At 48.1% G+C, this 23,136-nt stretch overlaps 1 protein-coding gene across 2 annotated transcripts in view; it reads left to right on the top strand.

The window, feature by feature from the left end:
- The window catches only part of ASXL2 (ASXL transcriptional regulator 2), an 87,317-nt gene extending 64,519 nt beyond the window's left edge, over positions 1 to 22,798 (top strand). The window contains exons 5-12 of one of the 2 annotated variants that reach the window (XM_048516305.1): positions 6,476 to 6,591; positions 8,276 to 8,396; positions 9,920 to 10,060; positions 11,752 to 11,915; positions 13,073 to 13,169; positions 14,233 to 14,338; positions 16,239 to 16,887; positions 19,058 to 22,798. In XM_048516305.1, the coding sequence (XP_048372262.1) occupies positions 6,476 to 6,591; positions 8,276 to 8,396; positions 9,920 to 10,060; positions 11,752 to 11,915; positions 13,073 to 13,169; positions 14,233 to 14,338; positions 16,239 to 16,887; positions 19,058 to 21,373 (3,710 nt within the window). In that variant the 3' untranslated portion in view covers positions 21,374 to 22,798. The remainder of the gene's footprint in view (positions 1 to 6,475; positions 6,592 to 8,275; positions 8,397 to 9,919; positions 10,061 to 11,751; positions 11,916 to 13,072; positions 13,170 to 14,232; positions 14,339 to 16,238; positions 16,888 to 19,057) is intronic. The other variant, XM_048516297.1, reaches the window with a different exon arrangement.
- Positions 22,799 to 23,136: the final 338 nt, after the last annotated feature.

Genomic DNA, 23,136 nt, shown 5'->3' with positions numbered 1-23,136 from the left:
GTATGCCCAGTGGTGTTCCATGCTGTTTTGTCATCTCCTCCTCAGCCAAAGGCAGGGGTAGAGAGAGGGGAATGATCCTGAGTGACTTCTTTGTACCTTTGTTGACCTGCTTTTGGTGTTTTCATGATTGGTCAAGGTTTACAAAATAGTCTTTGTGTCTCCCAACGTGGCCTTCCTTATTGTGGAACTTGTCGATTTAAAGTAACTTAGGCCAATGCAAGTTGTGGAGTTCTTTCATTTTCCTGCAGTCTTCTGCCGGAGGCTTCACCATGATGCAGCTGGATCTCTGTGTGGCTCTATCTTCAAAACTGCTAAGCCCAAGCCTGCGCTTGCGAAAGAGTCTCAGCAGTCAGAAGATGTTCGTTACCTGTTACATTAATGTTCTGATCACAGGCTTCTGGGTCAGAAGCAATCTTAGGAGGGCCAGGCCTTTAGAGAGCCTGTTGGGCATGCCGTGTGAGAGCTGGAAGACTTCTCTGTTCCAAGATTAATAAGCGTTCATCAGATCAGAGTTCGAAGAGCTAAGATGTGGTCAAGTGCCAAACGCTTCCCAAAAAGGCAACGGAGGCCTAGGTCAGTTTGCAGTCAAGGAAGAAACTAGGAAAACAAGGCTGGCCTTTGGCAGGGCTGCCAGGCTCTTGCTGTTTGAGCCCTCTGCAGGGAGTCCATTGGCCTGCATTCCAGGTTGCCCTGTGCAGCTCTGTTCCCTCTTAGGTCAGATCTTGTTGGATAAGCCAGCTGATCAGTGCAGCTGACTTCTGAACACCGAGAGAAGTGGTCAACCTCTGGGCTCGGTTTAACATGAAAGTTTGCATCTTTTGTCAAAATGTGCAAGTGAGGGTTCAGAGACAGCTTGTTGCTAAACTGGTTCAAATCTGCCTTCACCCTGAGTTCCGTCAGCCATGAACTTGTCGGTTGATGCCTGCCAGTTATAATTGCTAAAACGAACTTTCCTGTTCTGAGTCAGGATTCCTGTGCTTCACAGATGCCAGGGTCAGGAACAAGGTAGGGCGGTGCCATGCTCTTTTCACTCGTGATTACATGTTTCCTAAGGACATGAGGCAGGCCGTTGGCAGAAGCTGAAGGAGGTCTGGAGGGAAGTTAGTCTGATGCTGCAGGGTAGTAGTTTTCTGCTCTCAGCCGGACATAATGTGCATTTTTACAGTTGGCAACAAATGGCTTTTGTTTCATCAGGGGAAATTTTTTTGAATAAGAACAAACAGTGAACATTGTGTATTTCAAGCAGAACCAAGGTGACAGTTTAACTCCTAGATGTTACACCCAAATTACTTTACATCGTATCTATTTCTTCCTTACTTTTTAAATTTTAATTTTGTTCTAATGGGAGCCGCTAAGCCCAAGCCTGCGCTTGTGTCATCAAGTCAGCCGAGTTTGTTTTTGCATCCCATGACTTATTTTGAAATGTTCACTTGGCTCACTATGTGGCTGTTAAGATCTGAAAAGGTTAACTTGTACGGAATGTGGCTGTTAAGGTTTTGAGCAGGGTTTGCCACGACAAATATGAAGCCAAGCCTGTTGGCAGAGTACTAATTACACAGAAAAGCAGCAGACTCATTGATTAAAAATAAAGTTAAATGTTTGTGAAGGACTTGCATTTCAGATAGGAAAGGTAAGAAACAAGGATAGCCTTCAGCTACCTCGCTAGTTAGGGAAAGAGGGAGAGGAGAAGGCTTCTAAGAAGAAGGAAATTAGTCCTGCGATCATTAGGCTAATGGCAGACAAGAGGTTATACAAAAGGATGGAAGGATCTCTAAAGTTACAGCCCTGTCTAGCTGACCAATTACCCACCTCCTGCTGGGTCTTTTTCTCAGTTCATTTTCTCCAGACATTTTTACTTCCAACAAATTCTTCCTCAGCTGCACTGGCTTCCAGTTTGCTTCCAGCATGTGTGCTATTTGCCGTCAATTCATAGGTCTAGTTTTGACTTTGAAAGCCCAAAAGTGGCTTAGTTCCAGAATTCCTGAACTACCAGAATCTCCACCCTTATCAATCTGCCTGTGTTCAGTGAGCAGCACAGGACTTTCACTATCCAAGATTTGTCTGGTTAAGATTTATTGGAGAGCAAAAAGAACTCTTTCCCTCAGGAAGTATAACTGGCAATATCTTCATAGGCCTTCTGCTAAATATCTAGATGTGATGTTAGAGGGTTGGATTTTGATCTGTTCAAGTACAAGTATAGGCCTTTCAGGGCAAATTGAGATTATTTTGTTTATTCCAGAAGTTTCTTTTATCTGAGGTTTCAATCATGTGTATTACTGTTGCTGAGCCTGTATGTTTTTATCAATTTTACATGACTCAAGTATCTCTCAAAGGCAGAAGAGTAGTGTTCAAATCAGTTTCAATAAATTAGCTCCTGTTCCACCTGAATTTGACAGTAAACTACTGATGCTTTTTATAGTTTTGTATCTTCACTTACAACTGAAATGTAATTGCTTTAAAAAGAGACCATCTATATGGGGGGCTAAATCAAGGGACCCCAACCTTTTAGAGCCTGCAAGCCCATTTAGAATTCTAACGTGGCATGGTGCGTGCACCAACAAAATGTCTGCCCCAGAATGGCAGCCACAGGAGGCAGAGCTGGCCATAAAATGATGACCACAGCTTAACTTCAGTAATACAGTGGCAGCTGGTACTGTGGTGGCAGCTGCTGCCAAAGCAGCATTTTAAAAAATTTGTAAAGCCAGTCAAATATCCAGTAGCTACCTGGTCCCACCTACTTCCTAAAAACACTTGGCAGATTATTTTTGTAACTACATCCATGCATGTTTAAAGTGGATTACTTTGGCACCCAAAACGTCTGATGAATGGTAAGAAGCAAATTTTGGGAAAGAGTCATCTTTTTTACAGAGGATCCATTGATGCAGCTCCCCACCCCCTCAATTGCTGGTGCTCCATGAAAAGATGCAGATTTATTTCTGTAGCATAGTTTTTTGAAAGTTTGAAATAAATATTTTCCCCTCCTGTACATCCTTTCAGCGATAGTACTTTTTGGAACTCTGCTTGGGCAGAAAAATCACTGAACGCCAGCCTCACAATGATTGCCAACTGAGAAGTGTCTGTTATGTCTGGATTCATCCAATAGGAGTAGAAAGCCACAGATGTTTCTGCAAGCCAGTTAGCAACTGATATTCCAGGTCTCTATAAATGGCTGAGTTCTTCTGGTCCTTCTGCTCCCAGAGAGCTGCAGCCTCTGGATTGCAGACCTTTCACCTTTATTGTGAAAACCTTCAAAAAGCCACTGACCAGCAGCCAAAAATATCTCTCTGTGTGGAGATCTCTCTTTCTTCAAACCGTTTCTTCCTTTTCCTAAACAAGTTTTCAGCTATGAAAGATGCATTGGTGGTATTTTAGCTTTATGCCCCACGCTTGAAAAACAGCGAGTGTTGCAAGGCCAATTTTGATTTCATTTCAGAGATTTTCTTTTTCCAGATCTCAGAACTGAGTGGATAGTTCTTTGACAAAGTGTTGTGTCGTGTCTCAGAGTGTCCTTCAATATTGTGCTTTTTGATATTGTGAGCACAACAAATGCCCAGCTTTGCCTTTCACATCCACAAAGCAGCATCTTTCTTCCTGGTCAGAATTTTAAAAGTATGTCCTGGGTTTTTTGCTAGGTTCCCCACTCATTTTGACAAGTGTAGAAAACTTAATAATATTAAATGTGCAGTTTCTTGCCCACTCTCCAAAGTAGAAGCCTTCCTACCAGAGGTGTACGCCCTATAGGGACATGGGTGGGGTCACCCATATCCCCGGGCATACGACTTCTGGTCATGTGGGTGGGCACCGGGCACCCCCCCATGACAAAACAGCATGCGCCCCAGCCACACGCCACCGAGCCCCACTCCCGCCCTCTGTTCCTGCCAGCTTTTTCCCTCCCCAAGCCCTGGGGATGGCAGGAGCCGGCCTGCAGAGTCGGGGCTCTGACCAAGCCCCGCCCTGATCCCCGGGCATGGGCCAGGGGTGCCCAGGTGTTGCCCCTAGGTGCCATTTCCCCTTGATACACTTCTGCTTCCTACTCCTCCGGAGTTCTGCTGCTCAGAAGGGAAAGAAAACAACTGGCTGGGGGAGGGGGTTTCCTCCCCCTCTTGTCATGAGCCAGCCCCTGGACACTGAGGACTCTGATGTAGAGGCTGAAGACACTGTGCGTTCAGAGTTGGCTCCTTGCAAGGAAATGCATGCTGGAAATCCATGCAGTTCTAAGCCCTTCCTTTCAAGCTCGGGCAGAGCCTGATTCTGTGCAACTGGGAGAGCCTTCAGGAACCTCAGGAGAGCTGAGTAACCAGCCAGCTGCTCAAAGGAGTCAAAACCAGAGGCTATCGCTACAAAGTCAAAGCGCTCGCATTGCTTCAAGGCATGGCAGAAGGCTCTGTCAGATGAAGGCATCTACATCTAAGGAGGATTGAGCTCTTTCAGGATCCCCACCTCGTTAGCCAAGACTTTCTATATATTTTATTTATTTTATTTATTTTATTAGGCTTTTATACCGCCCCATCCCTTGTGCTTAGCTCTGCCTGGGTGCAACGAGTGTACTTTCTGGTAACCAATTGCAGGCCTTAAACCCTGTTTGGCTGTAGGAGAGCTGAAAAGGTTGAGTTTTGCATGGATAGAACAGGATTTTGAGCACTACAAATAAACTGAAATCAAGTTACAAGTCAGTGTGTGCATATACCAGTTCATACATTTGTTTTGTATCATAATGTATATGTAGTGTGCACATTCATTGCTGTGTAAGTTAAAGACAGGTGTCAGTTCTCTGTGGTGTGGAAGAGGCATTCAACCTCTCGAGTATGAAATCAAGTTGATTCAGATATGAGTACCAGAGACGTTTCTACAGGAAATGAAACCTCGGGCAAACATTGTAATTGTGCCCCTCCAACATCTGGCACCCACCTTTTAGGTAAAACATGCCAGCACTGAGATCAGGGAGGGAGGGGCTAGTTGTTTGCACAGAGCAGAGCAAGATCTTCCAAACCACGGCCACATAGCCCAGAAAACTCACAACAACCAATTATGACCTGGTTAATGGGGCAGAAGTGGTAGGATCATCAGGTTGGAATGACCATGTTCTCCTGGAGTTTTACAATGGAAAGGGAATGCCAAGTGTTGTCCGATATACATTATTGACTTTAAGAAAGCTGTTGAGATTCGACTGCCACACATTAAAGGAAAGCGTGTGGGAAGACTGTAGATAATATCATGGGCAATGTCCAAAGTGTTTGAATGGTTCTGAAAACCAAAGAAATATATTTTGATTATATTTTGCCAGGGAAGTAGGGAGATGAAAGCTGGATGAAATGCAGGAGAGCTGTCTCCCTTTCTGCTGAAGTGAGAATGAGAGAGCACTTTGTATATGTTTTCCACGTATAGAAGAAACTCACTGTCTAATACTTCAAATCAGTATTCATGCCAGAGAGCTCGTAGCATTTTGAGTGAACTGCTTAAACAGCATTTCTCTCTTTCCAAAAAGAGAAGATGTGCTCATAAGTCTTTTCCCTAGGGTGAACAATGAGGAGAAAAGTTTATGGAAATTGTTTATGCCCCTGTTCCAGCTTTCACAGTATAACCTATACTGTAAATTTGGGGAGAGGGGTGCTCTTCTATGCAATTAATCTTCTATGCAATTACTTGCCTTAACTCTACCACCTAATGACTTTTTGGCAGAAGCGAGATTTGAACTAGACACTTCTCTTGATCATTGCTGTCCAGAACATGGGGTTGATATAGGCCTTACTTTGTTTTGAAGTTCAGCAGAGTTTGTCTTTTGAACTATTCAACACCAACATGAAACTCCTGAGAGAACCTCTCAGTGGTTTGGTGTCACATATTGATGCTCCACAAACTCTTCTTTTTCTCTGATCTGTCTGTGGTGATGGTTGCCCTCTGATCAAGTTCTTAGGTATGTGGTCAAGAAAGCTCATAAATAGATGCTGAGTCCAGATAAAGTGTTAAAATAAGTTTCTTGTAGATCACTTTATCTGATCTTCCAAATGTAAGACCACCTCTATCCAGTGCTCAAAATGGGCTCCAGCAAAATATATGGATTGTGTGGGATGAACTTCACTGCCTTTGAAGACTGGTAAATGTTGCCAGTAAATTTGAACATAAATTTTTGGATTAAATTTTGGTATTCAATTCCAGATTGCACTGTCTTTGCCTCCGTATGTTCTTGTAGTCAACGGACAAAGCTTTCATTATGCTTTTAAAGATGTTATACCTGCTATCTCCAGGCAGATTTTCCAATAACATCATAATGAATGGAGACATGTTTTCATGAGCCAACAGAGAAAGAGATGGTGTACTGTTTTCTTTGGGAAGGGTAAGACTAGAAGGAACTTCAGTTCCTAACCCAAATATTGTCATTCTAGGTACCTGGTTTTTCAGCCATGGCCAAGGAATGTCTTTTATCTCTGAGGCATCTGCTAATTTTTCCTGTATTGTTTCTGTTTCTTTTTTGCAGTATCGACCAGACTCTCGCAAGTGTCCTCTCCCCAGCCAGGCTGCCCATCTCCTTCTATTCCCCCAGGTAAAGTCATCTCATCATCCCAGAAGCACAGCAAAAAAGCACTCAAGCAGGTGAGTGGAGCAGCTCATAACCAGAGAAGGCATTTTTCATTGCCACATTAACAAGTCTTTTCTTCAGTGCCAGTAGTGTGTCTTGCCTGGTCAGGTTGTATCTTCTCTGAGCTCAATAGCTCCTGCCTCTTCTAGGTCTTGTTCATTTGTTCCCAGTCCCGTTTCTGTTATTGCTGTGAGATCAAGTTAACTGCAAGTGGATCCTAAGTTCCAGAGGAAAGAGTTCCCTGGGATTTGCCTTAGTCCTAACCAAAAAGCTTTAATTCTGACCTTAGGATCACTTGACATGGGTTTTCCTTCATTTTTGCTGCTTGTGTTGAACATGATTTGCATGAGAAGAGGACTCTGAACCTGCTCAAGTAGCGTTTATTTCCTTCCTCTATTACTATTTTCGCCAACAGCCCTTCTTCTCCTTTTCCCTGCTTATCCTTCTCTAAATGGCTACCAAAGTCATCTTAGTAATATGAGTTTCAGCTTTTTCTTGGTCTGGTGCTCCCTTATGTCCTTTGGAACTGCAAGCAGTCGAGAAACCCTTTTGTTTCATCAGACTGGTTGGGACACGGAGCATACATTGAAAATGCTGGGGGGAGGAATTAGGACTAATGAAACATTTCTTCATGCAACGTGTGATTGGTGTTTGGAATATGTTGCCACAGGAGGTGATGGCCACTAACCTGGATAGTTTTAAAAGGGGCTTGGACAGATTTATGAAGGAGAAGCCGATCTATGGCTACCAATCTTGATCCTCCTTGATCTGAGATTGCAAATGCCTTAGCAGACCTTGTGCTTGGGAGCAGCAGCAGCAGAAGGCCATTGCTTTCACATCCTGCATGTGAGCTCCCAAAGGCATCTGGTGGGCCACTGCGAGTAGCAGAGTGCTGGACTAGATGGACTCTGGTCTGATCCAGCAGGCTCTTTCTTATGAATATGGCAAAAAGGGAGAAATGTAAACCATTTTAATATAATGTTAAACAACCTCAGATCAATTAGGTACCATTCATGATACTGCCAAGAAAAAGAGGAGCATCTCACCAAATGCTTTTTTTTCTGGCTATGAAGTCACATATGACTTATGATGACCATGCAGGCAGTTCAAGGCAAGAGACCTTCAGAGATGGTCTGCCATTGCCTCCCTCTATGTCATGACCCTAGTATTCTGTGGAGGTCTTCCATCCAAATACTAGCCAGGGCCAGCCCTGCTTCTCTTTTGAAGAGGTCATGCTAGCCGGGGCTATCGAGGTCTGGGCACACCAGAATACTTGGTTTCCTTCAAAGGATCAGGTGTGCAGAATTTCATGTTTGGATTCATTATAAAAGGGATAGATCAGGTAGTTTGTGTAGGTGGAGGAGAGAAATATTCTGTGGTAATCTTCTGCCTAATCTGCCAGCCATTCTTCTGTCTGATTAAACATTAATAGTGAGTAAGGGGAACTTGACCGTCTCTTCACCTTGACCAGGAACCAAATGTGAAGCCCCATCTAACTTGGAGCAATGATGTGTGTGATGCATAACCACACAAAATGCATTTTATATGCTGCTGAGACAGAGTTCAATCATACACTTTTAGTAGGTTATTAAGTAAAAGGAAAGAGGTCAGCATGGGCATTTCAAAGACTGTGGTTGGTGCCACCCCCTTGCTTTGTGTGGAGGGGACTGTTGGCTCACCTTTGTATTCGTCTTCTAGGCTCTGAAGCAGAAGCAGCGGAAGCAACAGCAGTGCCGAGTCAGCTTGCCAGTCTCCTCCAACCACCTCCTCCTGCAGCAGCACACCAAGGCTGCCAGCCCTTCTCCTCCTACAAAACCTGGTACGAAACTACGGGAGGATCCTGCTGGATGGCTTGCTTAATCCAAACAGTAGTCAGTGGCTGGCCCCATAGTTTTATCAGTCCTGCAAAAATGTCCTTCAGTCCTTCCTCTTCAACCAGCGCCAATTTGCTTTCATCTGCCCTCTTGATGAACCTGCATTAAATCTACCTTGTTCCCGCTGCATTTTTAAAGATTGTATGTTTGTGTACTACAAACAAGCGCCTTGGATTAACCAGAAGCACTTCTACAGTAAATCAGAGTAGGGTTGTATTTCTCATCAACCTCTTCAAATAGAAAATGTGGAGGAAAATATCAGGGGAGGAGAGGCCTCATTGTCTACAAAGAGATGTTTTAGTTGCATCCGCAGCTGTGATTCTGAAGTGCTTATTTATAAAGTGGTTTCACCAAAAGACACTTTCCTCCACACACATGCTTAGCAAATAGTTCCCACTCAAGCATATTCTCATAGAAGCCACAAAAGCTGGAATGTTTCATTCATGTTGATTTTTTCTGTCCATAAGTTGGGACTTTCTTGCTCATGAACCCTTCCAGGAATATTTGCAAAAACAGCCAGTCCTGATATAACATTAACCACAATTGTGCCTACTTGAGGAACACTTCTAGAGACATTTCTGTGGACATATGTCTCCCTCCTCTATTAAATGTGTTCCAGGCTTAAGATGTGTTTGTCTAGGCATTTATACCCCTTTTATCCTTGCTGTTGACTCAAAGCGGTTTACAAAAAGTGGGAAAAGGTAATGTGGGCAAAAAACAAATGCATATAGCACAAACCCCAAATTCTGGACTGGTCTTGTATCCACAGAGCCAGCTCACTTGGGACTAAGAACTCTTGGGATCGTTCCCTTCAGACTATGCCAAAAAGCTCACACCTGCAGTGCTGCTATAGGCATTACAAAAATGTGGATCAGTAGTGATGAGCAGGGGTGTGGACATAACTGACATTGAGCTTTACCTCTGTAGGACATAGAGGCAATGCTGATCAGGAAGGCTGATTCTTGGGAAAGTATAGTTCCACTGAGGGTGGATGGAGTTGAGTCGGCATTTAAAAGCTCACTCATGAACCCAGCTGGCGAGAGGTTTGGGGAAATGAGGATGTGCAAATAGGCATTGCTGTGACACGGCAACATCAGTTTTGGTGTGAACCCAGAAGTACTGTCATTATGTTAGTGAAACACTCTAGGATTCCTCTGTATCTCTACGTATCATAAAGTTTTGGGGGAATCCTAGAGCGTTGCAGGAATGACAATTCCAGATTCACTCCGGAAGTGGCATTCCATCGTGTCAGTGGCACATATTTTACCCAGAGTGGGGAAACTGCTGGACTGGAGATTTCCTGCCATTGTGGGAGACCCACAGCTCTAGGACCCACCCTTGCTATCTGAAAAGCAAGTCGACAGAGTTACCACAAGTGGCTTCTACCAGTTGCATCTTGATGATTCTTTTTGTTGGTCTTTGACTACAGGCACTGGCCAAGTCAAACTGTCTCTCTTTTCCTTTTCAGCCTGGGAAGGAAAACAATCCGATGGACACTCAAGCAGCCCCCAGAATTCGACTTCCAGTTCATCTCCCTCCATTAAAGCTGAGCCCTCCCTCCCAGTCCTGGGGAAGAAGCCATTCCAGAGATCTGAGCGGCTCCACGCAAGTAAGACAGCAGCTTCCATCACAAAGGAGAGCATTGTCCTGTTGAAGGCCATTGATAAGAGTGGACGTAGGGATGGAGTAAGGAAGGTCTTTTGGATGAGAATGGAGTTCTTTTGGGCTGGTCTGATTCTGATCCACACAGTGGCATAAAGCAGAGGAGGCAAAATAGCCAGGTTCTTCTCCTATGGGATTGTTGCTGCCTTCACATGGCAGCTCTTGACCTTGCTTGGCACTTGTAGCATGCTTCTTGGAGAACAGCTTTTTTGTGGTTTGAATTCCTCTAAAAATAAGGATGTGGAATTCTTTTGATCCTTTGAGACTCTCTGTTCTCCGCATTAGCCTCATTGGGCATTGTTGCACTTAACAGTTATGATATCATAATTTTGCATATGTTTGTAGGATTGTAAATACTGTGACATCAGTTGTGTGTGCCTGAAATTTCCCCAGTTGCCTTCCATAGAGAGCTGAAATATACTCCCAGCTTTAGACCTAGGCATCTTTCTTGGAGAGCTTCAGTAAATAGATTTTGAATGCCTTTTTTAGATTTCCCTCATCTAGGATTGTTGGTTTGGGAAATGAGTACTTCTTCCTTACTTCCTTTTGTATTCTAGTACAGCCCAATGCAACTTGTGCAATAGAAAGCATTCCCTGCTCCCCAAAGTACACTTGCATTGTTGAGCGCGAAGGGGATTGAACTCTTCCCTTTTCCACTGAAGAGAGTCCTTGCAGCAGCAGGAAAGTGTTAGAAAAAATGACCATCCCTAGGCAGTGGTTTCCTAGAACAATAAATATATTGGCTGAAGAAGAGTCTAAAGAGTCAAGGTCCTGGAGAGTAGTGAGAGGGTCAGACTAGGATCTAGGAGACCCAGTTTCAAGTCCGCACTCTGCCATGGAAAGGTCACTGGTTGAACTTCGGTGGGCTATTTTTCCTCAGCCTAACCGCCATCACTAGGTTTTTGTGAGGAGAAAAAGGAGGAGGAGATAACACTAAAATGTGCTAGACAGCTAGAAGGCAGAGGACAGGGTGAAAGGATATGGGCAGCCTAGACTAAAGACAGTAAAGACCGGAGCGTGCTTAAAATAGCCACTGAGTACATGGCAGTAGGAAAGAAGATCTTGCCTTCTGCCTCTGCAAGCCACTTGGCCAAGAAGAGGAAGCTGCCTAGAGAGATTATAGCAGATAAATTATAGAGATTATTGCAGGAGCAGCAGTGGTGTAGTGGTTAAGAGCCGGTGCATTCTAATCTGGAGGAACCGGGTTTGATTCCCGGCTCTGCCGCTTGAGCTGTGGAGGCTTATTTGGTGAACCAGATTAGCATGTGCACTCCCACACATGCCAGCTGGGTGACCTTGGGCTAGTCACAGCTCTACGGAGCTCTCTCAGTGCCGCCTACCTCATAGGGTGTTCGTTGTGAGGGGGGGAAGGGAAAGGAGTTTGTAAGCCCCTTTGAGTCTCCTTACAGGAGAGAAAGGGGGGATATAAATCCAAACTCTTCTTCTTCTTCTTCTTCTTCTTCTTCTGAATTATCCTGGGCTCACGATGCATAAGGATCCCTTCCATACCGAAGCCTTAGAGTAGTCCGTAGGGTCCTGCCCTCCTGGTTTTCCACCCATCTAGAGGTGTGTTCTGACTAAACAGACCACTTTCTTTCCTGGTACTAATGGATGGTCCTTCTGCACTTCTGCTCTCAGGGCAGCTGAAGAGGACAAAATGTGCTGAGATTGACGTGGAGACCCCAGATTCCATCCTGGTGAACACCAACCTGCGGGCCCTGATCAACAAACTCACGTTCTCTCTTCTGCCAGCTGACTGTCAGCAGCGGCTGCTCCTGCTGCTCCCCGAAGTGGACAGGCCGGTGCGTCTCAAGGGGAGGAAGGGGGAATAAGGGGCAATGCTAGTGCAAAAAGGTCTGAGGATGTTATTTGTTGAGAGGCTCGTGTGCCCAAGCGGCACCAAATGTGCTTGGAGAAAATCTGATTCATCGCACGGATGAGTGGTGTGAGGGAAGCTGCAGTTTGTTTTGAGGGTTTTTTTGGCTGAGTTTAGATCTCTTTTCCCTCGTCCCCCCACCCCACGCCCTTCTCTCTGTTTCCAGGCAACGGCAGGAATTGAACAACTAATTCAGAAACGTGTCAGAAAAGCAGATCATGGTTTTCCTGCTGCGTTATTGACTTTTTTTGTAAGGATAATAAAGAGGTTCAGGTACCACAACCTAGCCTGCCTGGCTTTCTCCTTCATCATTGCCGTGTGCTGACAATGAGCAAAGCCCAGAAGACCCACAATAGCCAAAAGAGCAGATAATTTGAAAGAGTCGCTTGGGGAAGGTTTTTCAATTCCGCTAGTGCCCAAACTGACTTTGCCTGCGCTCTGATTTTTTATGCCTCTCCTATGATTTTTAAAAGTCCTGTTTAAACCTTAGAAGAGAACACCCCCTGCCCTCAGATGCTTGTTCAGTCATTCTGTTGGGAGCTTAATTCCTTTTCTGTTGACAGAATGAAGGTTAGACTACAGCACGCAGCTTCCTACATCCCCAAAGCTCTGTGTAAATTGACCTGTCTGACAGAAAGTGCCAGAGTGTGTGAGATGCGAGAAAAGCTCCCTGCCAAAGCCAATTGAGGAAACAGGCATTTGAATCCCTTGAGCCAATTACCTTGAGACCTGGGGTGTTGTGGGGTTTCCGGGCTGCATGGCCGTGATCCAGTAGCATTTTGTCCTGACATTTCGCCTGCATCTGGGGCTGGCATCTTCAGAGGATCTGAAGATGCCAGCCACAGATGCAGGCAAGACGTCAGGAGAAAATGCTACTGGATCACGGACATGCAGCCCGGAAACCCCACAACACGCCAGTGATTCCGGCTGTGAAAAGCCTTCGACGATATACCTTGAGACCCTTTCCTCCCTCGATCATAAAGACTGTCCCAACTTGCTCATTCTCCTGCTGTAAGATCTATTTGGAGGAAGAATCACTGCATTCTTTTGTTTTGTTCTGTTTTCCCTGTCTGGCTCTCTCAGGTCGGGTTGGACGGGCTGTCGAAACTTAGCAGTTCCGCCCTCAACAATGAGTTTTTCACTTCCGCTGCCCAAGGGTGGAAAGAACGGCTGTCAGAAGGTGAGGCCTCGCTGAAAGAGGCAGAGCTCTGGATCTCGGATAGGAATGATTCCAACGTATCAAGAGGAATCTCGATGATAATATTTTCAGTGTGCCTGGAGAAGTTGGTCATGGGGGTGGGAGAGAAGAGCCCAGAAGAACAGCAGGGCAAAAAAATGCCCCCCATTTTTCTGGTGTGATCCTGGGATAGAATATCCCATTGTGGAGAAGACTGAAGAATTCTCCAAAGGTGGTGTGAAAGGTTGTTTTGACTTAATTTCGGTTAGATTGTCAGGTCCCTGCGCACCATGGCAGAAGTCCCAGATAGTCTGCAGAAGAGGAGGCTGTAGCTGGGCCATCAGGGACCCACAGCATGGCAGAAGCCTCAGATACGGAGTCTGGAGTAGAGGAGGCTATGGCTGGGCCATTAGAGGTCCAGCCAATTCAGGCAGACTTAGAGCCTGAGCCTTCAGTAGTGGGCACAGGATCAGAGCCAAGGACTCAGGCAGCACCTGAGGAAGCTACCTCAAAGCTACTGCCAGATCCCAGCTCTGTCTTTCCCTAGTAACCAGTTGTTCAGTCAGGGGACAGCCTGTCAGTTTCTGCACCCCTAGGGTCACCTGAACCCCGGGAACAACAATAAAGGCAGCTGCGGAGCCACCTACAGGAGAAGAGGCGCAGTAGCAGGTTGGCAACATTAGAGCAAGCAAGGAGAAACAGGGGGTCCTTGCAGGAGCCAGACTAAGGGAGCACAGCTGGGGGAGGTTGGCAATTAGTGGGAAGGCCACCTAATAAGGCTGTAGGAATAGTGCGGCAGCAACTTGGTTTTGGGATGAGTGAGCCTTTGCTTATGTTGATCCTCGCCTTGGATTAAATAAGGACCAGACTGCTATCTTGACTTCTGCTTGGCGCAGAGGGGGTGTGGCCCATGTCAAAGATTTGGGATGGTCACAATTGTGCATTTGGCTGAGCAGAGGATTCTAGAGCAGCAACAGATCCCAGAGAGGGGTGGGGGAAATTTCAGCATGCCAGGGGTTCCAGATTTTGATAAGAACTCCCATTTTCCCCCCATTGTGCTCTGTAGGAGAGTTCACTCCTGAAATGCAACTCAGACTTCGGCAGGAACTAGAGAAGGAGAAGAAAGTGGAGCTGTGGAAAGAACACTTCTTTGAGAGCTACTATGGACAAAGGTGAGGACTTTGGCTGCCTCGTCTTATCTGCTCCCTCTCCAAAGTTGCCATTTTCCTCCCTTGTAATAATACCCGTTTCTCAGGAGGCTCGTGAGCGAAAGTAAGGTGGATTCTGTGCTTCTAACTAGACAATCCCTTACATGGCTCCCAGAGCCATGTGGGCTGTCGTGCTGTGTTAAAAAAAGTGAAGCATCTTTTTTTAATGTCCCTCGATGCCTGAAAGGGGTAGTACAATGAGACTGAACAGGCAGTCTCTCATCTTGGATTCATCATCTAACACAGGGGTGTCAAACATACTTGTTATGAGGGCTGGATATGACATAAATGTGACTTGGTTGGGCTGGGCCCAGGGTGATGGTAATGCTTCAGCCCACAATGGGCTTGCCAGGCCAGAATGGCACTGGGGAAAGTGGTCAGCACTGTTGTGTGTGGGGGTGAGTGGGAGGTGGCTGCCTCAACTGGTAAGCCTGAAGCAACTTTGCCAACCCATTTCAGCACTGGGGGAGGTGGTTAGCGCAGGGGGCTTCCTCAGCTGGTGAGCCCACAGCAGGCTCACCAGCCCAGTTTGAATTGGGAAGGTAGGGTGACTCACCAGGACAGATCGGGAGTGGGGTGGGGTGGGTGCCTGGACTGGCAAGCCTGCAGCAGATTCACCTGACCAGATTGGGAGTGAGGAGGGGTTGCCTCAGCTGGCTTGTGGGTCTGATAAGCCCTCTCAAGGGGCTGGATTTGGTCCCTGGGCCACATGTTTGACACCTCTAGTTTAGTGTTTTGTCTCCAAGGTGATGAGAGACTGCCGGCCTGAAATCAATGCGGCAAAAGTATTTGGTGTTCAGGAAGCCAGTATTTTACAAGGGCAGACTATGGGTTGAGCAGGACCACTTCCTGTATGCCATTGCCTGTCCCTTGCACCTGCTGAAGCTTCTGTCTCAGCTGCCATGTTGCATTACACTGCAGAATTCATAACAACAATAATAATACTTAGTATACAGAACCTGTCCTAAGTGCTCAAAGTACTTTGGGACATGTTATTTCAGTTAGCCATGACAGTAAGGTCTGGAAGAGGTGGCTTCTCCACATGTCACAGATGAGGGGCCGAGGTTGTCTTGTCTAAGGCAACCCATTGAGCTCATGGCTCAGTACGTAAGGAGAAATGAAGGCCGGGACCGGAGTTCCAGCAGCAGCAACTTCAAGCTACTGGGGTATGTGGCAAAGGAAAAGCAATAGGTGGTGGTCAGAGAACTTGCTGGGGAAAAGATCTCCATTCTTTGAATAAGTCAAGGTCCTTTTTCCCTCCTTTGCCCCCTTCATGCATTTCCCCCTCTTGCATAGTGGATGTCCCAGTCTCTCTTGCAGTTTTCTTGGACTATGCCAATAGGTCCCTCCCATTAGTACTTCAACAGGACTTCTTTTTAGGTTATCAGGGAGGAGGCGGAAACATATCTCGACTTTTGAATTATGATAACCCTACACAAGGTTCTGTAAAGCTGGAGGTGTTCTGCCAAAGTCGTTGGTAATGGAGAGGGCTTTGTTGTACAAGCTAGTTGTCCTCTCTGCCCCAGGATGCTCTTTCAAAAAGACGGTGCAGATTTTTATTCCTTCCTAGTTGGCTTTGGGACAGAATTAATTGTTTTGCTATTAATTTTGAGATGTTGTAAAGTGTTTTAGTTCCTGATGCCAAAGCATACTAATCCCCCTTCTTATGGATGAACTTGGAAGACTGGTCTCCTCCTCCCACACAGTTAGCAACGAGGGGCCACCAAAACGTACAAACACTCACACCTGCCCCCAGTTACATGCTTCTGAGGGTTAGGCACTGTAGCAGCTCCCATGTGAACGGCCACGGTGAAGTCAGCTGATGCCCTGAGTTTTAACCAGCGCGTTTCTCTTCTCTGTCTAGTTCTGGGCTGAGTCCTGAAGAATCCAAGCAGCTGACATCCTCCATCCCCACTTCTCTGGCACAGGCGGCTCAGCTGCAGCAATGCTTGCCCATCTCTGCAGCTGTACCAAGCAAAGAGGCAGCCTCTCCTGGGGATGCAAAGGCCCAGGATCTTTTGGTATCAACACCACCACCTGCAGCAGCAACAAGCAAAGGAGGGGAGGAGGAGCAACTCCAAGCCCCCAAGCCAGCAGAGCTTTTAAGTTCCTCAGACAGCAGTCTGTCCTCCAGATCCAGTGACCAAACTCCCCATGGGCCTTCCACTGGGATCAAAGAAGAGCCAGGAAGAGAGATGCCACATTTTGGCAGCTTGGAGTCCCCAGGGAAAGAAACTTCAAGCAAACCAAAGAGCCCAGCAGCAGCAGGCAGTAAAGGCACTCCAGGAGAGGAGTCTCAGGAGACACCTACCAAGGAGCCCTCTGTTACCGGTGCAGAACAAATGGACACCGGAATCCAAGGTCTCAAGAGGAAATCGGAGAGTCCTGAACAGGCATTAACAACACCAGAAAAACGCCCCCACATCACGGAGAACAGCCATCCCAGCCCGCCTTTTCAAAGCCCGCCACAGCCCTTTCCAGCAGCGCCCGTGCCAAAGGTCCCTCCGCTCAGGGTAAAAAAACCTTTTGCATTAAGGCTCGTGGTACTTGCAGGCTGGCCTGTGCTCCATTACTGTCCCAGAGTCTGCTGCTTTCCTTCATTTGTGGGGTGAGAAAGAGGCTTGCATCTCACAGATGGGGCAGAAGGCCAAGTTCTCACTCCTGGGTGGTCCATGGTCAGAGGGCAGGTGACTTCTTTTTTCTTTTCTTTTTTTGCGTGATATGTTCCTGCTCAGGTACTAGAATCCCAGGGAGATGCCCTCCTGACTGTCTTATTAACTAGAGAAGCTCATCTGGTGGGTACATGAAGAAGAAGAGTTTGGATTTATATCCCCCCTTTCTCTCCTGTAGGAGACTCAAAAGGGATTACAATCTCCTTTCCCTTCTCCCCAAAACAAACACCCTGTGAGATGGGTGGGGCTGAGAGAGCTGTGAAGAAGTGTGACTAGCCCAAGGTTACCCAGTTGGCATGTGTTGGAGTGCACAAGCTAATCTGGTTCACCAGATAAGGTTCCACAGCTCAAGTGACAGAGCAGGGAGTCAAACCCAATTCTCCAGATTAGAATGCACCTCCTCTTAACCACTACACCACGCTGGCCTCTTTAGTAGCAGCAACTATGGGACAGCCTCCCGAGGGAGATGCAGCTGGCCGCCTCACTCTTGACCTATAGGAGGCAACTGAAGAGGATTGCGTTCAACTCATTTTAGTTATTCCGCCTAATGGCAGTTTTAAATTACTGATTTTTAATTAGTGGTTTTATGATTTTTGCTGTGTTTTACACCATTTATACCAGTGATGGCGAACCTTTTCGAGACCGAGTGCCCAAATTGCAACCCAAAACCCACGTATCTATCGCAAAGTGCCAACACAGCAATTTAACCTGAATACTGAGGTTTTAGTTTAGAAAAAACGGTTGGCTCAGAGGCGTGCGTTACTCAGGAGTAAGCTTGGTGGTAGTCGGTGGCTTTTCTTTGAAGCAACCATGCAACTCTTCCAACGGGTAAATCACGACCCTAGGAGGGTTTACTCAGAAGCAACCGAGCTTACTCCCAGGTAAAGGATTGTGCTTTAGTTCTTCACATGAAAATTAGTGGGGGTTTAACAGCACTTAACAGGGTTACCTACACTGCTTCCCCAAAACTAGGTCTTAGGTTTAATGCTAATAATCGAGCCCAGCGGCCCAGGCCAGCCTAGATGTGGGTGGGGGTGGGGGGTGGGCACTCTGTTTGCATGTGCCCACAGAGAGGGCTCTGAGTGCCACCTCTGGCACCTGTGCCGTAGGTTCGCCACCACTGATGTATACGATAAGCTGCCTTGGGTTCCTAGGTAGAAAGGTGGGTAATAGATGTTTTGAATAAACAATGAAACTTCAGATTTTCCACCTCACTTTAAACATGGGCAAAGCCACACAGGCCACTGGTCTGACCTTCTATAAAGCAGCTCTTGTAGTTCCAGCAGAGAGAGAGAGACCTGCTACTCCTAATACTGGACCCTTTCCATTGGGAGCAGTCACCTAATGCCTCGCAGATTTTGTGGGGAGAAATGGGGAGCTATTTGGGGCGGTTGCCACTGGATGCAGTAGTCTTGCTTGATTTTTTTCTTTTGGGAAGCCCATATCTCAGCAGTTGAGTGCTTGTCCTTCATGGGTAAGCTCCCAAAATCTGTCACCTATTTAAAAAACCCAGCTACAGGAGATAGGAAAGACCCTTTCCCTCTATGGTTGTGGAAGATGTGACTTTCTTGCCTGTGTTCTAAAGCTAGAGAAGGGAGAAAAGACACCCAACACATGCTCTGTGTGAGACTGAGCAATGCCGTGTCACTTCCTGTCTAGGAGAGTGACCAAAAAGAGACAACGGAGCCACACAGTACCCCCAATGGCCTCCTGAATGTAAGAGGCGCATCATAGCATCAGTTGTCATGTCCCTGTTTCCTACTTCTAGTTTGAAGATGCCAGGAAGGGAACATATGGAAGGCGTTCTGAAAGACACTAAAGACCTGTGGTCTAGTTTGGCATGATAGGTTGTGCTGCTTAGAGTTCATTGCCAAGAAGCTTGCTTGACTTCTAAGGGGAGGATGGCTTCAAATAGCTTTAGAGGCAACCTGTTCATACTTGAGCTCGGCTAGAGGACAGAAGTTAGAGTTTTCCCCACCTGATCACTGATGCTCTTCTGTTTTTCTTCCAGATCCCTGTCTCCAGGATCCATGGGCCCTCACTGCCATTTCCTACCAGCCAGGTCTCTCCCAGGCCCATCTTCCCTTGCACCATTACCAGTCCCAGGAGAACAGGGGTCAGGACCCTGGCAGACATCAAGGCCAGAGCCCAAATGGCCAGGGCCCGGCGGGCAGCCGCCGCCGCCGAAGCAGCAGCCTCCATTGCTGCTTCTGCTGCCTCCATTGTGGAAGCCATCCCGGGCCCAGGCCCAGGAGGAGGGAACAAGGGAGAGGAGAGGGGCAGCACTGCATCAGGGAAGCTCCATGGAGCTGCGACCCAGGCAGACACACCGGACCTGGCGGACACTGGAAGTGGGGCAGGTCCAAGAAGGCCTTTGCCCCTTGGACCAGGTTCCCAGGCCCCAGCGGCGCCTCCGACAACAGAGCAGGCAGCTCCCTGCAGTGTTGCTAGAACACAGCTACAGCCTGTTCCCTCCTTGCAGCCCAGAACTCCAGGCAGCTGCCCCAGGGCAGAGACTCCATCAGCCGCCCAACCAGCAGTAGCGAGTGTCGGCTCCTTGACAGCTTCACCAAGCCAGGGGGCCTGGGCTTCTTTGAGCTCAGGTTGTGGCCTTCAGCCAAGGAGGGATCAGCCTGGAGAATCCTCTTCTGCTCCCAGCCAGCAAGCAGAAGCAGCCAGCGACCCCGAGCTGCAGCCAGCAAGCAAAAGTCTCCCCGAGGCAGGACTTGCCGCCAACCCAGGTGTGTCCCAAAGCACCACACACTCACCTTCTCTGCCTCCCTTGTCAGCCATTCCCTTCAAGCCTTCCCCTGTCCCTCAGGCTGGCATTGTGGCCACGCCCCCTAAGGCTATTCCATCCCATAGCACTTTGTTAGTTGCCCATGGCCTTAAAGTGCTCCCAGCCACCTTGGGAGCGGCTGAAATTGCGCCTCTCTCAAAGACAAGCTCCAGCATCCCTGCAAATAACCCTTTGGTTGCTCAGCTGCTTCAAGGCAAAGAGGTCCCCATGGAGCAGATCTTGCCGAAGCCCCTCACTAGAGTCGAGATGCAGACCATCCCGTTCCCTTTGAATGAGCACAGGGAGCCAGTGGTCCCAACCAGACCTCCTGAGAGGCAGCATCACCAAGTCCCATTGCAGCCTGGTGGGAAGCCAGACTTCACTCCCAGTAGGCAGCAGATACCCCATGGCATGCAGCCATTTCCTCCCATCACAGGCCAGGAGCTGTGGAATCCCCCTGGTGACTTGCACCCCAACCAAGAAGCCTTGGGCCAGTTAGCCCGTGAGCACGTCCTTCAGGCCCTAATGCAGAGGGTGTCGAGGCAGAAGCTGCCCTCTCCCACCACACCACCTTCCCAGCTGACTCTCCCTCCTCCAGATTTTCCAGTGGAAAGTAGCTCCACCAGCCAGAGCTTCATGCTGGGATTCATGGGGAGACGGACATCCAAACCTGCAATGTCGGGCCATTACCTTCTGAATGTTTCCACCTACGGCCGAGGCTCCGAGCACCTCAGGAGGAAACTCGTCATGCACCCAGGGAACATTGTGTTCCCGGCTGGACCCAAAAAGGAATTTGAAGAACAGGAGCAAGCAGCAGGAGACAGCAGCAGCGGGGAAGACGGCAGAAATACAGATGGGGAAGGCTCCACCGATGAAGAGGAGTGTGTTGTGGTTAACCAGAAATCTCTGACTCACGTGGGGAAAGGAGGGCAAGTGTCCCACCAGGCAAGCAGTGTGAAGGCAGAGCAGGTGGCCCAGGGCACCCACCTGTTCTCAGCAGGCCAGGAATTAGCTGGAAGTGCTACGGAAAGGGGCTGTATTCAGGCAGTCCAGGAAAAAGCTGCACAAACGACAAGGGCGGAAATGAGACCTTGGAGCACAGAACTTCACGCCAGTGCCCCGGCAGACCCGGCTCCGCCCCAACCCCTGCTCCTCTCTCCCTCGCTGCCTTCTCGGCTCTTTGGGAATCCTGCTGCTACGCAGCTTGTTGGCCCAGGCTACAGTGGCACGATCAATGTCTCCACTTCGCCAGACATGCACCAGGAGGCACTTCTGACAGGGCTGTCGGACCCCAGCAGCATCGGGGATGTCGTGTCTTTCTCTGTGACCGTGACAACCATCCCTGCCGGCCAGTCAGCAAGCACAGGAAGCCGTGGGCAGCCCCTCCCTGCCCAGGCCTTTTCTGACTCGAGCGGCTTGGAGGACCTGCCCTCCAAGTGTTACTGTCGTCTGAAAGCCATGATCATGTGCAAGGGCTGTGGGGCCTTTTGCCACGACGATTGCATCGGTCCCTCCAAACTCTGTGTCTCCTGCCTGGTTGTCCGGTAGCAGGGGGCCTCCTGCCATCTCCCCGGGAGGACCGGCTGCTGAACAGGGCACCCCCCCTCCCCCACCGCCTGCTTGCTTTCCTTTGAGAGCGAAGGCAACTTGCACAGCCAGCTGACATCTTTGGGACAAGTGTTTGCACTTAAGGAATCATGTAAATAGGTTGCATCGTTTTTGTCTTTAAAATATTTTTTTTTCACGTTTCAGTCCTCTTCAGGTAAATCTTTTGACTCCTACATCGTTGAGTCCCCTCACCAGCCTCTGGCTAGTAGCGACAGGGCCAGGTCAGTCCCTCGTCTCACAATCTGTTCCTTGGCGGGTTGCATCCGGCTGACTGGGCCCCTCTGACAGGCTGATCAAGCTGCTGCCATCCCTTTCCTCTCATACCAACAGGCTCTTCGGGGCCATTTGTGGTGGCTGAGGGTGTTTTCTGGCTCCTGGTTTCTTTCATTAGCTGCTCATCACCTCCGCCGGTGTCTCAGTGCAACGCAGAAGCCAGGACTTGTAGACCAGCCGCTGAAAACAGTTGCTGCATTGCACAGGTGGCTGTCCTTCCCAACCACAGGATATGGTTGCTTTTGTCTTGTCTTGGGCGCTCAGTCACCATGAGGTGAGGGAGAGGAAGCCCATGTTGCTTCAGCATCCTATCGCTGTTTTCTGCTCAGACTTGTTAATTTTCCAAAGAACAACCAGCTAAGCCCAGCATTCCCACCTCTGCCGTCATCTGGTCTCCTCCCCACGCCCCCTGCACTAAAAGCATGCAAGGGAAGCTCCCTTTTAATTAGGCCAGATAAGCAGGTCAGTTCCTTTTATCCCCAGTATTAACATTTCCTTTGTTCATTGCAACGAGACTGCCACTTCGCCCTGATTCAGTACTGTATGATTGGGTGAAAAAACCCAGGTTGGCTTCCTGCAGGCCAAATCTCCTTTTTAGCCCAGGAAATGGGTGCCTGGGGTTCTTCCAGCTCTTACTTAACAAAGGATTTTGGCCTGGGCATAGTGAGGGGCTGATTAAATCCTGCAGTTGTGTCCCAGTTAGATTCTGTGGTGTGTTTGAAGAAAAGCACGTCTGGAGCTTAGGGCTCCATAGGTTGGCACAATTCATGTCTGGTTAACTCTTAGAGGCACAAAGGAGAGGATTTCTGTGCTTTCCTGCAGAAGCAGAGTACATGATGGGAATTTTGTAGGTTCCCAAATTTCACTTTTTCTGAAGCATTATTGCAGGGGGGGGGCAGGGGGCAGGAGGAAATAGGTATGCAGCACAAGCTTAGCCCTATGCTGCTGTGTGGCTACTGTGGTGGGTGTTGTCAGTGCACCAGTGCACACAGCGCTTTGAGGCAGATGCCTTCTCCAGGCACCTCTGAGAACCTGGAATAATCAAAGGGCTGTTTACAAGGGCTCAAGGGGGTGGGGGGGAGGGAGGGAGGGGAGAGAGGCTGTCAGTTTGACTCTGTGACAAGTGTTGGCTCCTGGAGCTTGGTCAGAGACAGAGCATCCTCCACCACCCTCTGAGACATGTTAATATTCCTCATAATATTTTCTCAAATGGAAAAACAAGCAAACAGGGACGAGTCATTCACTTAGTGGGGAAGGGCTGGGAAACTAAGCCTGTGCTTTCATTCAGAAGGCTCCAGGTTTAGTCCCTTGCATCCGAAAGAGATCTTGCGGGCACTCCTCTCTCCCTGAGACCCCCAGGAGCTTCTCCCACTTGGGCCAGATTGGTCACACTAATAGTCTGTTTTAGTGCAAAGCGTCTTCATGCAGGT

This window comes from Sphaerodactylus townsendi, linkage group LG01, assembly GCF_021028975.2.
Source record: "Sphaerodactylus townsendi isolate TG3544 linkage group LG01, MPM_Stown_v2.3, whole genome shotgun sequence".
Classification (NCBI taxonomy): Eukaryota; Metazoa; Chordata; class Lepidosauria; order Squamata; family Sphaerodactylidae; genus Sphaerodactylus; species Sphaerodactylus townsendi.
This window is presented reverse-complemented; position numbering and strand designations above follow the sequence as displayed.